Source organism: Schistocerca piceifrons, chromosome 1, assembly GCF_021461385.2.
Source record: "Schistocerca piceifrons isolate TAMUIC-IGC-003096 chromosome 1, iqSchPice1.1, whole genome shotgun sequence".
In the NCBI taxonomy this organism is placed as follows: Eukaryota; Metazoa; Arthropoda; class Insecta; order Orthoptera; family Acrididae; genus Schistocerca; species Schistocerca piceifrons.
Genome location: NC_060138.1, coordinates 713201479 through 713218887, shown reverse-complemented (window position 1 = coordinate 713218887; position 17409 = coordinate 713201479). Strand labels below are relative to the sequence as shown.

Below are 17409 nucleotides of genomic sequence, written 5' to 3'. Positions count from 1 at the left end.
CTGAAATGCATCAGAAATAGCCTCTGGCCTGCTGAGCAGCACCACAGTCCTGGGTCCACAGATAAACCATGAAAATCCCCAGCATTACACGCACACACAAACAGACCTGGCCTGCAGGCAGATTGGTGAGACTAGATCCGACGGGCAGGGCCAGCACATTAGTGGGAACCAAAGAGCTTCAGACTGGCTGGCCTGATACATTAGAGATATCCTTAGAAACAGTCTGCAGTTTTGGCTTGTTATGGAAATGCACTCATGTGGCCAGCTATTCACAAGTCACAGACAGCACATTGATAAAATGAGGCCACTGTGACCAACCCATGCAACAAGTAACTTGTACAAATACTCTGACAATCAATAATGAGGACAGGTAGCAACTCATTGTAAAGACAATTGCTGAGCCACAGACAGGCATGTAGGAAATACAATCACACTCTCACAACTAAATTTTCACCCATAGCCTTTGTTAGAAAACAAGAGCAAACACACATTCACACGATCACTCAGACAATTCATGCACACATGACTGCCATCTCCAGCCACTGCATCAACAATCTTAGAATCAGACCCAAACAAACCACTCACCATGTCTCCCTGCCTCTCATTGGCAGGTTACTAGGCTAGCAGTAAGAAGTGGTGGCAGTACTGACTGCAAGCTGACGAGAGTGTGAGGAAGGGGAGAAGCAGTAGTAGTGAGGGAGTAGGGAAGCAGCACACGGGCTCAGCTCACCCAGGCAGCAACAATGTGTAACACCTCAGTAAACAAAACATTTCATCTACAGACAAAAAAACTTTTTACAGTGTTTTCTTCAAATTTCCCTGACATTTTTGAAATTCCCTGATTTCCAGAACCTATGGTAACCCTGGATATGCAATAATAATAATAATAATAATAATAATAATAATAATAATAATAATCCCCGTGGAGGCCCGGGAAAAGAATAGGCCTCTGGTATGTTCTGCCAGTCGTAAAAGGTGACAAAAAGAACAAACCACTAATAGGGCTAACCCCCCTTTTAGTGTGATTACTTGGTTCAGGACAGAGCTAAAGAAGCCTCGGACAAGCGCAGTCATGGTCGGGGACGACACTTGAACCCTATGCCCGCCCACAATTGTAATGACACTGCTAGCCAACTGGAAAATGATTTAAATCCAAATAGAGGTGTTTTGCAGGATATGCTTCCTGCAACCACCCTTGAATGAAAACAAAGACAGAGGATGAGATGGTCAGATGAAGTTAATCGACACCTCATGTTCTGTTATTACCATGTAACAAACCTAGGAACCAACACAACTGGATACAGATCACAAGTATACACAACATTTATTACCAGATACCCGGAATTAAAATTTTTAACAGAACAACGACTAGCTGATCAGATCCGTGTAATAATCAAAAATAACAGGATACCCCAGTCAGAATTAGGAAACATCAAACAACAAGTACAACAAATACTGGAACAAAATAATGTGCAATTAGAAGAAGAAGAAAATACAGTAAGGACTCAAACATCCCAGAGCAAACAAACAAAGAACAACACGCATCAATTAAACAATAAGAGGAAAACGAAATCTTAAGACAGCCACAAGCACAAGCACAAATAGAACATGAAGTGACACACGTTAGATATAGAAGAAAAATTTCACTTGACATATATAGAATACAAAGACAAATACAGACATGAGACCATTCTTGCATAGACCACCAAATAACCCAGAAGTCGAAACAACAATAAAAACTATCAACACAATCATACACAACAAAATAAATGAATACACAACTATGGAAGAGTTACAACTACTGGTTTATGTAGGAGCACTCACTACACCAAATATACACACTAGGCAGAGATCAGAACCAACCAACACACAGAAGAAACCCACAAAACCAGCATGGCAACACAGGCTACAGATCAGAATAGAAAAACTGAGAAAAGACATCGGACAGCTAACACAATTTATGAGAAATGAAATATCAGACAAAAAACGAAAAAGGTTAGATAAAATCTCAACAAGAGGCAACAGAGCAATTATATGAAAAGAAGTAGAAATTACAAGCATTGGCCAAACGTCTTAGAAGATACAAAAAAAGTGAAAATGGAAGGAAACAAAACCAAACATTCAACACAAACCAAAAGAAATTTTACCAGACAATAGATAACACACACATTAAAATAGACAATTCACCAAACATAACAGACATGGAACACTTCTGGAGCAACATATGGTCAAACCCGGTACAACATAACAGCCATGTGTGGTGGATACAGGCAGAAACAGACACATACAAGATGATACCACAAATGCCTGAAGTGATAATTTTGCAACATGACGTCACCTGAGCAATTAATTCTACAAACAATTGGAAAGCCCCTGGAGAAGATAAAATAGCAAATTTCTGGCTAAAGAAGTTCACCTCAACACATTCACACCTAACTAAATTATTTAACAGTTACATTGCAGACCCAAACAGTCCCTGATACACTTACACAAGGAATAACTTATCTGAAACCTAAAGATCAAGCAAACCCAGCAAAATATCGCCCCATAACATGCCTACCAACAATATACATAATATTTACTTCAGTCATTACACAGAAATTAATGACACATAAAACACAGAACAAAATTATAAATGAAGAACAAAAAGGCTGCTGCAAAGCAGGATGTAAAGAGCAACTGATAATAGATGCAGAGGTGACATATCAAGCTAAAACTAAACAAAGGTCACTACAATACGCATACATTGATTACCAAAAAGCTTTTGATAGTGTACCCCACTCATGGTTACTGCAAGTATTGGAAATATACAAAGTTGATCCTAAATTGATACAGTTCCTAAACATACTAATGAAAAATTGGAAAACCACACTTAATATCCAAACAAATTCAAATAATATCACACCACAGCCAATACAGATTAAGTGTGGAATATACCAAGGAGACTCATTAAGTCCTTTCCGGTTCTGCCTTGCTCTGAACCCACTATCCAACATGCTAAATAATACAAATTATGGATATAATATTACTGGAACATACCAACACAAAATCACATTTGCTATATATGGATGATCTAAAACTACTGGCAGCAACAAATCAACAACTCAACCAATTACTAAAAATAACAGAAGTATTCAGCAATGATATAAATATGGCTTTTGGAACAGACAAATGTAAGAAAAATAGCAGAGTCAAGAGAAAACACACTGAACAAGAAGATTACATATTGGATAACCACAGCGACTGCATAGAAGCGATGGAAAAAATAGATGCCTATAAATATCCAGGATACAGACAAAAAATAGGAATAGATAATACAAATATTAAAGAAGAACTGAAAGAAAAATATAGACAAAGACTAACAAAAATACTGAAAATAGAATTGACAGCAAGAAACGACAAACGCTATAAATACTTATGCTATACCAATATTTACCTACTCATTTGGAGTAGTGAAATGGAGTAACACAGACCTAGAAGCACTCAATACACTTACACGATCACACTGCCACAAATATAGAATACATCACATACATTCAGCAACAGAAAGATTCACATTAAGCAGAAAGGAAGGAGGAAGGGGAGTTATCGACAAAAAAAACCTACATTATGGACATGTAGACAATTTAAGAAAATTCTTTCTAGAACGAGCAGAAACTAGCAAAATACACAAAGCAATCACTCATATAAATACATTGGCTACACCATTGCAATTTCATAACTGCTTCTACAACCCTTTAGATCACATAACATCAACAAATACGAAGGAAGTAAACCGGAAAAAGAAAACACTACATGGCAAGCACCCGTATCATCTAGCACAGCCACACATCGATCAAGACGCATCCAACACATGACTAAGAAAAGGCAATATATACAGTGAGATGGAAGGATTCATGATTGCAATACAGGATGAAACAATAAACACCAGATATTATACCAAGCATATTATCAAAGATCCCAATACCACAACAGAGTCACAAGCGGATGTACAATACTAGCAAATACAGAATACACCGGAAGACATGACAATGTAGCAAAAATAATACATCAACAACTTGCCATACAACATAAACTAATAAAACAACATGTTCCCACATCCAAGTATGCACCACTAAATGTACTAGAGAACGATGAATACAAATTATACTGGAACAGAACCATTATAACAGATAAAACAACACCACATAACAAACCTGACATCATACTCACCAATAAAAAGAAGAAATTAACATAACTAATCAAAGTATCCATACCCAATACAACAAATATACAGAAAAAATGAGAAATACATCCAACTGGCTGAGGAAGTCAAGGACATGTAGCATCAGGATAAAGTTGACATTATACCAATTACACTGTCAACTACAGGAGTCATACCACACAATATCCACCAGTACATCAACGCAATACAGCTACATCCAAACATATATATACAACTGCAGAAATCTGTGATTATTGATACATGTTCAATTACCCGAAAGTTCTTAAATGCAATGTAACATAAACCGTACATTTAAAAGGCAATCACACTTGATCAAGGTCTGCGTCACTTTCCATTTTTAACCAGACATAACGTCTGAGAAAGGAAAGAAGAAAATAACAACAACAACAATTTCAAACTTATGTGACCAACGCTGGAGTTTTATGTGACCTTGCTGCAGTGGTAACACCACTGAAGTAAAGTACTGTCGAGCTGGGCTAGCATTAGGATGGGTGCCAAATATATGTGAGCGAAATAGACGAGGTACTTGATTGAGAAGCAGTGGCTCCAGCCTTGTAAACTGACATACGGCCAGAAGAGTGGTGTGTCCTTTGTATCCGCATGCAGTTACACCTGTGAGCTGAGGATTACACGCGGCTGGTCAGTACAGCTGGGCCTTCATGGCCTGTCGGGCAGAGTTTCTAGTTTCAACGCTAGAGTTTCCCACGCTTGCAGTTTCTGTAAATGTAAGAGGCCACAGCTGGAAGAGGTCTTTTTTAGGATCTTATGTTTGTTTCCTTCAAGCTACTTAATTTGTAGAACTGTGAGGAAAACTTTACTGCCAGGCAGATGTCACTCATGGGATTGTTTGGAAAGAAATTTTGATACAAGAGAACCCAAAAAAATTAACAAGTTTCAAATGTGATTACCTCAAATTATAAGGATCACAAAAAGAGAAAATTATTCTTTTTATCGGATTCCTTATGCCATTTAATTTTTTTTTTTTTTACAAAAAAGAATTTTTAGAGCTGAATGCTGTAAGATATCTAAAATACAAAAAGACTGCTCACGAGCAGTTTTTTCGACTTGAGTTCATTTACCAGTAACCAGAACTTTGGATATCTTCTACAGATAGTATTAAAATAATGTACAACATAATAAAAGATATCAGATTTAATTTGAGTACCATCAGAATATGGGCTCATTTTCAGTGCACCTCCAACTTGTTCTTTTTCTAAAGCCTTATATCCTCACATTGCAACACCAAATATATATTTTTAGATGGTTTAGAACATGATCTTTCTAATGAAAACTGTTTAAAACTGTTTGAAAAATACTTTTTTTGAAGAAACTGGCTCAAAACAGCCATTTATGGTACTTTTAGAAAAGCCATCAACTCCACTCTCAGATTGGAAACTACTGGAAAGCAGGAGGAGAATGTGCAAAGTTTCAAGTGTACCCCGCAATTACCATTGGAGACAGAAAAAGTAAAACTTCACATTTTTGTTGAGCATTAAATTTGTTGGTCGGTTTATTATCATTCATACGCAAACAGCTTCAGAAAGATTTATTATTTTGCTTACGTGAGCACAAAAAAAGTTATACAAGATGGCCTAGTTTGTATCTGTTTTTTGTAGGGAAGTGTGTTGGGACCTTTGCTGTTCATGATGTATATTAATGACCTTGTAGACCTCAGACATTTTGCAGATGATCCAGTTATCTGTAATAAAGTATGGTCTAAAAGTAGCTGCATAAATATTCAATCTGATCTTGTTAAGATTTTGAAGTGGTGCAAAGATTGGCAACTTGCTTTAAATGTTCGAAAATGTAAAACACTGCAGTTCACAGAACAAAGAAACATGGTATCGCATGACTGTATCATCAATGAGTCACTGTTGGAATAGGCCAACTCATACAAATACCTGGGTACAACACACTGTAGTGATATAAAATGGAATTATTACAGACTCAGTCATGAGCAAAGCATGTGGTAGACTTCAGTTTTCTGGTAAAATACTGGGGAATTGCAACCAATCTACAAAGGAGACTGCTTACAAAGCATTTGTGTGTCCAGTTCCAGAACACTGCTCAAGTGTGCAGGACCCGTACCAAATAGCAGTAAAGAGGGATACTGAATGTATACAGAGATGGTCACATGTTTGATCCACGTGAGACTGTCACAGAAACACTGAAGGGTCTGTACTGGTAGACTCTTGAAGATAAACTTGAGCTATCCTGAAATAGTCTATTAACAAAATTCCAAGAATCAGCTTTAAATGACAACTCTAGGAATATACTATAGCCCCCTATGTACCACTCACATAGGTACCATGAGGACAAGATTAGAAAAATTACAGGATGCACAAAGGCATTCAAACACTCATTATTCCCACACTCCATTTGTGAATGTAACGGAAGAAACCTTAATAACTGGTAAAATGGAATGCAGCCTCTGCCATGCACTTCACAATGGTTTGCAAAGTTTATATGTAGAATGAACATGAAAGGCAGTCAAATCTATCTAAAGCTTGTTATTTGTGGATTTACCATATGATAAGTTTCCAGCAATACGATAATCTCCCACCGATAGGGAGCATAGTAGAAATTGGAGAAAGGCAACCTTTCAAGCACACAAAGGAATGTAAGATCATGAGACAGATGGTGATGACAAAGATATGTTTATTTCAGCTGCACAAATAAGATACTGTCGACCTGCACAAAGATATCACTAGATAAAACAGAACAACAGCCCATACTTAGTACCAATCCCACTCTTGTTTGCCGTTTATTCACACTTAATAACAAGGGGAAAGGCTCCCCATAATCAAGTCTGAGTTTCTGGGAATATCTTTTTGTATATGATCAAACTTTATATACGGGGTAGCCGAATGAAACCTAGTCAGATGGAAAAAAAGTAAGTAAACTTTATTATTACAAAAGTAATCGCCGTAACTTATCCCACATGCTGCTAAGTCTGTTTCAACTATGTGGAGAAATTTAGCTGGGAAGCTCTTACACCTCTACCCATGCAATTTCCATAATTTTGGCGTTCTGAAGAAAAAGACATTCATGACCATTTATTTGCTTTGGAAGAGGGGACACATAGTTGGTTAAAATTATGGCTCCATAGGCAATCACAAACATTTTTCAATAAAGGCACTGTCCATCTTGCCGCACTGACAATTATAGAGATTAATTTGGAAATAATTAACAGTTTACTAACTTTTTTCCATCTGTCTCATCTGACTGCCCTTATACTTCACTATACAACAATCTGGTTCAAATTTAATTTTGTAAACCCATTTTCTGCTAACATTCCGATGACACAGAGGTAAATCCAGTAAGTCCCAGGTAGCATTTATTGCCAATGAGGTAATTTCATCTTTCATTGTCTCTCGACACCATCACCTTCTTGAAAGATTGTGGTTCATTAACAACTGCTGCACAACTCACATGATTTTGGAAGTGAACCAAAGGGTGAAGATCTGTAGATCAACTCATTACTGATTAAGAGGCCTCTGAAAACAGGGAAACTGGTTCATAATTGGTGACTGGGTACAATCCCTCGCATCTTCAAACCTCAATTTATCAAAAATAGTACAGTTAGGACAGCACTATTTGGCCATTTCACTATTAAAATATCTTTACTATTAAGACATTCATGTACCAAATATCACTAGATTCTGAAATGGTGACCTTAGGAAGCACCAAAATATCTGAGTGTACATAGAAAGACCGTAGTGCATTTAACTTAAGTGATGCAATACTTTCAGCATGGACAGCTGATTTATCTCTTACCAGGACAGAAACTTTGAACTTCCTTTGTAGTTTAAATGTTGAAAACCATTTCCTGTGAAGTCAGGTTTTGATATTGCACTATCAGCAAGCTAAACATCACAATTAGTGGCCAAAATGTTTCAAATTCTCTCTCTCTCTCTCTCTCTCTCTCTCTCTCTCTCTCTCTCTCTCACACACTCACACACACACACACACACACACACACACCCTGGTGGTTAGTTTAGCTTTCTCTTGATAATCTGAACAGTGCTATTTTCCATTCAGCAACACAATAACCTTTCTTATGACAATAATAGCACTCAACATGCTTCTTGATCAAAGAATTGTTAGCTTCAATTGCTTTATGAACACTGATTTCTTCTTTTTTGTGAATAACCTTAACAGCAGCAAATGCAGTTGCCATTTCTTCTGTCTACAACAAACATTGCTCATCTCTCAGTAATGTTGCTCTTAATTATCGGAAGTCTGCCTGCTTTCATCACAAGAGTCCAAAACAGTAACAAAAGAACCACAGTTAGCTGAAAGTCCACCAAAAACTTTGGCAATCCTATCTATGTCTCCCACTGGTTCACCAACTTCTGCAAGAGACTGCCCCAATGTTTCAGCTTTACTAGTGTGTTGCACAATAGTAATACAGTGCGGCACTTTCACGAACCATTGTTTCAATGTAATTTCATTTATTGCCGATCATTGTTCATGAATTATCCTCAAATGATTCCAAATATCATTTTTCGTAACAAAAAATATAACAGTTTGCAGCTGGTCAAATTCCGTGCCAGATAAAATAAAAAGCATTGCTTTGACATTAAGCTCATCCCCAAAGTTCCATGCAATTTGCCTTATTTTACATCCATCAACAACATAAAGCAATTTCCCAGTACGAAAGATAACTTCCATTTGATATTTCCAGAATTGGAAACTACCTCTGCCAAATTTTTGAACACTGAGAAACTGTGTTCCATCCATCTTATATCTTTTCATTTTCCAATGTTATTTGACTCACTTCAAAGACTTGACTGATGCAGTAAAAAGTTACCCCAGTTAATAATGTTTTACTGGGTTCATAACCAAAATGAAAGTATACACAAATGGAAGTCAGACTGTCAGAGGCAGCAAAAGACACACTATTAAAGTTGTCCACCTGCACACAGACGTTGCGCACACCAGCTATACCATGTAAAAACACGTACAAAAATTGCAATATGCAATTGGTTATGGTAGAGGCATGAAGCAGCCGTGCCAACATTTCATTAACTGTTACGGCTCTTCTTTTACTGTATGGATTATAGCTAACTGTATCCTAAAAAGATACTGGAAGAATCTACCACCACCACTCACCACCACCAACACATTTATACAAAACAATTGGTGGTGTCATGACAAATTAGACTTAAAGCAACATAGTTCAAGCAATTGCCTTGTGCAGCCTTTTTCCTTCCTCATTGCCACAAAGACATTTGAAACTACTCCCACGTAGTTTTATTTCAATTGGCTTTTCTTACTTAGGACCATCATCACACACATAATGGAGGATTAATGGCATCTTAATTAAATTCTTGTGTATTTCACTCTAACTCAAAAAAGGATTATTCCAAAAGCTAACGAGTTTTCTTTCCTTTTGCCTGTGCCTATCAACTCCACCCATCTACATTTCAACAACTGGTCTCCTTTATTCAAAAAGTATTTCCCCTATATTCTAAAAGAACTTTCCTACAACATTATTCCAGCTCTTAGTACGTCCAATACAGTAGAAGCTCAACATACACGGATATGGGTATAATGTGGTATGAAATAAGATGCCCCAAAATAGAATACCATTTATGAATGATTTTTGCATTTTCAATACATTTTATAAACTTGTAAAAATTTATTACAGTCTGCATGTAGCCGTTCTGCAGTATAATTTACTGCTGCAAAACCTCCAAGCTCTCTAGACAATAAGCAAAACCAGAAGGATCGCCTTAATAGATCATGATTGTTGCTGGACAGAAGGTTTGAATACGCGTCTCACAGCTAACACTGTGATACAGTCAACAAAGTTACTATGCAACAATGCTTGACATTAATCGAAATGAGAAGAACCATCAGGTGGATTATAAATTATTCATTCATTGTCTACCTTTGAGTGCTTGTTACACTCTCACAGAAATGGAAAGTATATTCTGTGAATGATAACTAAAAATTATTGGTAGTGTGAAACGTGGTAAACTAAAGAAAGTTTATCAACCTAGTGTGGTGTGCCTGAAGGAACAATCTGGGGAAGGATGAAGATGAGAATAAACTTAGTTTTGTGAACACAATTGCAAGTGATGTCGGAATGGACAGAGAAAGGGCTAAACTAGGAAAAGACAGTGAACTTGATGAATGCCTTTATAGATGACTTTTAATAAAGAGAAGTGAAGGTGTCACTTTCCAGGACAGTTAATAATGTCATAGCTGAAAATTTTCACTTTGATTTACATGGCAAACAAAGATTTTATAGCTTCCGATATTTGGTTTTCATTATGGAAATTGAATACGCCAAACGACCATTGACATAGAAGCAATGTCTTGCATCAGTGAATCTGCTTCAGTTTCATGAAATTTTACACTAAGTACTGGTAGACGAACATTTAAATGACTGTCAGGTGTATAATTGTGATGATGTGCCACTTATCATCAGTTGCTTCCAAATGGAGTTCTCAGGGGGAGGGGGAGGAAGCAGGAAGTCCAATGGGTTTGAAAATTAAACGTAGAATAACCCTCCTCTTTGCCACTAATAAATCTGGCGCTGAAAGCTCTTTGTATAGGTAAAGATAAAAGTGCAAGATGTTTCCTGCGTGTAAACATGTCATTACAATTCACTTACAGGCAGTCAAGTAATGTTTGGATGATGGGACATTTTCACCAGTTGGTTTCAAGGAGAGTTTGTTCTGTCAGTGAGGAAGCAATGGCAGTTTCTTAAGCTAAGAGAAGCAACTCTACTAATCCTTGATCACTATCTGGCTCATCCACCTTCTGAGGCATTGCAATCAAAAGATGGAAAAAGAAAAACACGGTTTTTGCCAAAGAAACATGATGGCATTAACTCAGCTGCTAGATCGGGGCATCATATGATCATTTAAGGCTCATTACTGCCATGAACTGCTCACTTCAACAGTAATCAGAGGAGGAAATGGGGACATTATTAAGTGTGTTACATATTCAGTAGGCCCGCTGTGGCAACACATATTTCCAGCCACTATTCAGAGTTGCTGAAAGACGTGTTCCATTGAAGAAAATGCAACGAATACACACTGAAGCGACATGGATTTCAACAGCAGTGACATCCAGTCTGCATGTGATGTTCTACAGTGCAGTATCGAACTTAGACTTTGAACCATTGGGTGGTTGTCGACAATGAAGAAGTGATTTCGGAGATCTTAGATGACAAGGACATTACAATGCTGTTTGAAACGAGAGCAGTGAAGCAGTCAAGGATGAGGATGATCCAACTTAAGAAGAAAGTATAGATGTTGATATCACTACACATGGAAATATTGCACAACATAAAGAAACTGATTACATGGATGGAGTGAAAAAGTGAATCAAACCAAATTGTGGTGTTGTGCTTGAGCTTAAAACAGCATGCACTGAAGACACTGCATGAATTGACCAACCACAGAAGGCAAACTTCTAAACTTCTTTAAAGCAGTACTTTTTGTGTGTGTGTGTGTGTGTGTGTGTGTGTGTGTGTGTGTGTGTGTGTGTGTGTGTGTGTGCGTGCGTGTGCGTGTCGGAGGGGGGGGGGGGGGGTGTTTTCTCGCCGGAGTACTGACGCAGTAAAATAACGACACCCTGTAGCTTGAAAGCAGTGTTGTAAATTTTAATACTGTATCTGATAGTTCGCTGTAATACACTTAAACTCCTGTAATTGTCTGTTAAGCATTTGAGTGAAATTTGTGTAGTTGCACCCTATGTGGTAAGTTTCTGAATTTTTTTTTTTACTTCTGCTGTTCTTCAGATGTAAGTACAGTATAGTACGATCTATATAATATTGGATTATGTGCGCTTCGTAACTTTCCATGTGTAGTTTATCATTGCATAGCTCACACTCCATATACCCGAAGTACACTGTGACATGGGAGCAAATCATGTGCAACCACAACCACATTATAAAGGGCTTCTACTGTACTTCAGCTGTGTTTTGAAGGAATATACTGACTTTCCAGTTTATCACTAACATCTTTGTTCTCTTGGGTAATTTACAGTCTTTAATTTTATTACTCAATAGCCCTTTCTTTATCCTACGTGAAATTTTAAAAAAATTTTAAGACTTTACATCAAATTACAGCTTAAATCTAGAGCTTTACCATGACAGTTTCAATTTTCTAGCAGAATAGTTTTGAAGTTATGGATATTTTTGTTTCAAGACGCTCTCAGGTCGAGCCACTTTCAGATCTCGAAATGTGGAAAAAAGTGGTGTAGGCAGAGTGCAAGTATGACATTTTCTATGTTTTGTTTGCTGCATAGGTACTTACAATAAAAAAGTAACAAATCTGAATTATTTGACACTGTGGGGTCCAAACCTATGGATGATTTGATAAATTGATCCTAATGGCCAACTGAAAAATTTAACACTCTTAAAGTGTCATATGGTAATTTCACATCTGTTCATTGTCATTTTCTGGACCTTACTGACTTTCATAGACAGTGAAGTGTCAGTGGTCACACTATGCATCCACAACATGTCACTGTCTACAAGGTGTTTGTCCACCAAGCAATTGCGTTTAGAATTTTTAGTATCTGCAGGTAGGTAGGAAACTAAATCTTCTAACAAGTAAGGTAGCATGAATAGGATAATTGCGATTAAAAAGACTGCTGTGTATATAGAATGCACGTTTGCTGAAAATATTACAAATGCAAACAAAGAAAATCAGTGAAAGAGCTGCCATTACCAAAAGCTTGTAATCCACGAAAATGTAGAGGGTTTGCTATGTTTTGAGGATTAAAACTTTGACTGGAGACTCACACTAATAAGCAATGGAGGCTAGTTTGAGCTTGCTTTCCTATGTTATCAGTACAATTTGTTTACATGTGGATAACGCCAGAGGAAGTGTAAGAGTACAACTCTTCTTGCAACTGAAGGGGCTCTTAACTTTTATGTTATACTGTCAATGTTGTTTTGAATGAGTCAACCACACTCAAGGAAACCATGCTAGTGCAACTGGCTGACCCAGAATGACAATTTCAACAACACGTGGTAAAAAATATTTAATTCTAAACTTGTAGCATCAATATAATAAGGCAAATCTGGGCAAGAAAAGAGAAAGGTGTTTGCCATAGGAGGTGCCATTCTAATATTTGGCAGGAACTATTTGGAAGAACTACAGGGAATTTAATCAGGATAACATAATTATGTCAGACTTCCAATTCTTCATATACGATTAGGGAGAAAGGAGAAATCAATTCGTCTGATCAGAATATTGGGGCAAGTAATAAATAAATTTGTTGGTTGTTTCAAAAAATGTGAGATCTCAATAGTATGAAAGAAACACACTGCCTGAACATCATCCCACAAATTAATGCTACACAATGTAATACTGTACTACAGTATACAGGTCAATACCACTAGGTTAATGGGAAATTTTCTCTAAACATTTTAACACATTGTATTGTGGAACAAGTAGAATGGATTATTGGTTGACAATTCTAACAAACTGCTTACAAAAATCTCACAGAAAAGGTGTTCTACAGATGTTATTAGCATTTAGTATCAGTCGTGTAAGTTCAATACTCAAGTAGACAAAGACAGTATTGCACTGACAAATTGTGCATTCATAAGGGGAAAAGTTGATTGAACTCATGTCTATCATTTGGTAAGTGAATTGCCAAGTTATGGTGCAAAGTCAGTTACTCTACAATTAGCTGTATATACAGTCAAAAAAAAGAAAAATTGAGAGAGATTAATTATCTAACGTAGAAACATTCCACGCAAAGCTTAAAAAATATTGACTGGAGTGAGGTCTACACACACACACACACACACACACACACACACACACACACACACACACACACACACACACACAGCATCATATTGGTATTGCATGATCTTCCAACTGAAAAATGGGAAATATACAAAACAATCATGATACCATGATACAAAGTGCTCTACTAAAAAAAGACTGACAACTTGTCACTTCATGTTAAGTGGTGATAATAATAAAACTTTTCAAAGGCTGGTGAGAAAATTGGGCAAAATAGTTCAAAAGAGAGAAAAATGGTGGGCTGAAGAAGCAATACTGTGAAAATTTCTCAAATACCTCCATCTACCATAAGGGAAAATCACCATGAAGCTTAAAAGTAAAAGTCTGTATTTATTTTACTTATAGTATGTAATGTGGCTTAGTTACAAATGTAAAATATAATTAATGTGAGGTGTTTCCCCAGATGGATTCAAATTGTCATTGTTAGACTTCCCAAAGAAATGTTACTATGTATCAATAATTAACTGCCAGCCTCACTTCTTACTTCGCTTTCCAAAATGTTCGAGAAGACCACGTATTTTCATATTGTGAATTCACAACAATGTGGTACTTTTAATCAGACTGGAGTTCAAAATGGATATCCTACTGAGGAAGCTCTTTTACATTCACCAAGTATAAATTTTTTTAAAAATTGCAACACATGCCATGGAATGTTTCACAATATTCTAAATTAAAAAAACTTTTATGGAATGTATGGTTCAATGTATGCCTGGTTTCGTTTACTGGCACTGGTTTAGTTCTTAGGCTGGACACAGTAAACTAAAATAGTCAAGTAACATATTTAGACAATGCATTGTTGAATCGTGTGTCCATTAGTGCTCTTGCTATATAATAATGGTTAAAATTTTGGTAATTTCCAAGAATGATTGCCCATCGAAGTTGCGGTGTCCAAACGATACATATGGAACGTGCAATTGTAAATCGATCATGCGACTCTGGTGGCCGGTGTTATGATCAATTATTTGTGATTGTCTATCTGCTTTCTGTCGTTGCCTTAGTTGCTCTAAGTTACATACTTCCGAGAATGAATGACAAAAGGGGAATTGTTCCCATAGCATACACATCACATGGACTTTCGCATAACAACGAGTAAGGTAAGTCATCTCCGTTGTCATTACAAGTATTTTTTTAACGGTCTTCTTTTGTCATTGCTGTAGTGAGCATTGTAAACATACTCATAACGTCCACCACCAGAGTTGTGTGATCAATTTAGGCTCACATGTTCGGTATTTATCGTTTGGACATCGCGACTTCGATAGGTAATCATTCTTGGAAATTACCAAAATTTTATTTGAGTCTGGAGGCAGAATTAAGACTTTTCTGTGTTATACTGTCTGACCAGGCAAAATAGTGTTTCTGTTTAAGTTATTAGGTGGTCTCTCATAAAATGGGACTATTTAAAGGGAAGGGGATGGACCTTTACCACAATATAGCCCAGCATTTGCCAAAGAACTAAGCAATCTCTCACAAAACTCAAGATGGCTGGAAAAATCTTTGCAGCCCAGTCTTCCAAAATGAAACTCAAAACACTGACATCACAAAAAAACTTCTGTTTGTTTTGAGGCAAGTAGAAATTTATCACTGTTAAGACATCAATACAGAACTGTCATTTAACTTCTATTGTTTTAAGTAACAAAACAAAGTATTGGGATTTACAGTTAACACTTCTGAAATAAGGCATTTTCTCTAGCCATTTCATTATGATCTACAGGCCTTTTCTAATATTTTCTACCTGAACACAATGATATTTCAATTAAGTGTCCAAATGCCAATATTAATCTAGGTAGGCCTAGTGGGTAGCAACTGTGGAAAATGCTATTATGTGATAAAAACATTGCTCACACCTGCTAAAACTTTGTTTTAGTTGACTCCACTACCAGATTCCTAGCTTACAGCCACATCTCCAGGTACAACAAAAATTATTAGATTAATCATCAAAGGTGAAACAAATATTCTTAGTCAGAGTGGGTTAACCTGTTATGGATTAATGTCACTATTTTTGTTGCACCCGAAGCTGCAGCTGTAAGCCATTAACTTGTTAGTATGATTCAACCGAATGTTATGAGCTGTCAGCCATGTTTTCATTAACCAGGCCTTTCAGCAGCTGCTGATGCCCTGCATATACACTTGTTTGTGAAACGGTATTACACTGTTACACGAGTGAAAAATGTAAATATAATTATACTGTAACGCTATGCGGTAACAAAATGATATTGCTCACTTATCAAGCCTGCGGCACTGGAAATGTATAGATGACAGGAGCAGCAATACTCCAGTGTTGTTTGTCTCCTGTCTCCATAATTGCATACAGTGTCTTTCAGCATTTTCATAGTCGCCTGCTTGGTACTCCCGATGCGCCAATTCCAGCAAGCCTTGAAAATTAGAGGGTAAAATCTTAAGTTACCAACGTCCAGTGCAACTTCGTCAATGTCTGATTAGTCAAAGAACACAAGATCACAACATAACTTCAGATTTGGTCAAACTTTGAAGTAAAGAAAAATAAAATTTAACAAACACGACCGAGTTCTTGTAAAACATGAGTGCGAGAGTTAACTAACCATCGACACAATTAGGACTACTTAGCTACAAAAACTAAAAAACAGAATCTCGCAATGGTACTATTTTCATCACGGAAAAACACCAAATCAAATACATAAACGTGGATATCACTCAATGCAATGAAACTAATATGTCCGACATTATAATTCTGTAATTTGGCATTTATCAAAACTACTGAAAATGTCCACAATAACCTAAAACAATATATCCAAGAAAAAGGCGTACCATTCGTTTTAAATACTAATCTTCCTCCAATCAAGAACATTAACAATACTTACTGACAGTCGAGAGCTGCTGTATATCATTCATTTTGAGAATGACATTGGCCCCGGTAATTTGCTGATGCTGGGCTTGCTGCTGCACTTGCTGTGCCTGCATCGAAGCCGCCCACGACTCCAGTTTGAACAGGTATAAATTAATATCTATACACTAATCAGCTGAACCTACAGCAATTACATGTAATTTTTAACAATCCAACCCATTCCACGTTGCCTACCAGCAATCAAGATGGATGCACTTTTTTGGATGATTGGTGACTAAAATAGACAGATGGCGTGCTATAGCGTTCGAGTACATCCTTGATTCCGATTGGCTAAGGAAACAAATGCAGCAGCCGGAGCTGCAAATACGATAAAATGATATACAAAGCTATAGGCTTTTAATGTAAACTCAGATAAATGCAAACAAAGTGGACTTTTGATCCACCACTTCCAATCGATGCCTCAAATATGTTAATACAGAGAAAAATTCTTCAGCAAGTCTAGTTTATTATGAATGCCGAGTAACTTCACGAAGTACAAAATCCGTCGGATAGATAGCGCGCAGGGTACATCACAGTAG

General features: G+C 37.0%; 1 protein-coding gene across 1 annotated transcript in view; it reads right to left on the bottom strand.

Annotated features, from left to right (window-relative positions):
• The window catches only part of LOC124710894 (UDP-N-acetylglucosamine--peptide N-acetylglucosaminyltransferase 110 kDa subunit), a 150242-nt gene extending 133034 nt beyond the window's left edge, over window positions 1-17208 (bottom strand). Inside the window, exons 1-3 of the mRNA XM_047240961.1 lie at window positions 17066-17208; window positions 16848-16962; window positions 16232-16382 (exon numbers count right to left, since the gene is read on the bottom strand). Coding sequence (XP_047096917.1) covers window positions 16232-16382; window positions 16848-16947 — 251 coding nt within the window. The 5' untranslated portion in view covers window positions 16948-16962; window positions 17066-17208. The remainder of the gene's footprint in view (window positions 1-16231; window positions 16383-16847; window positions 16963-17065) is intronic.
• Window positions 17209-17409: the final 201 nt, after the last annotated feature.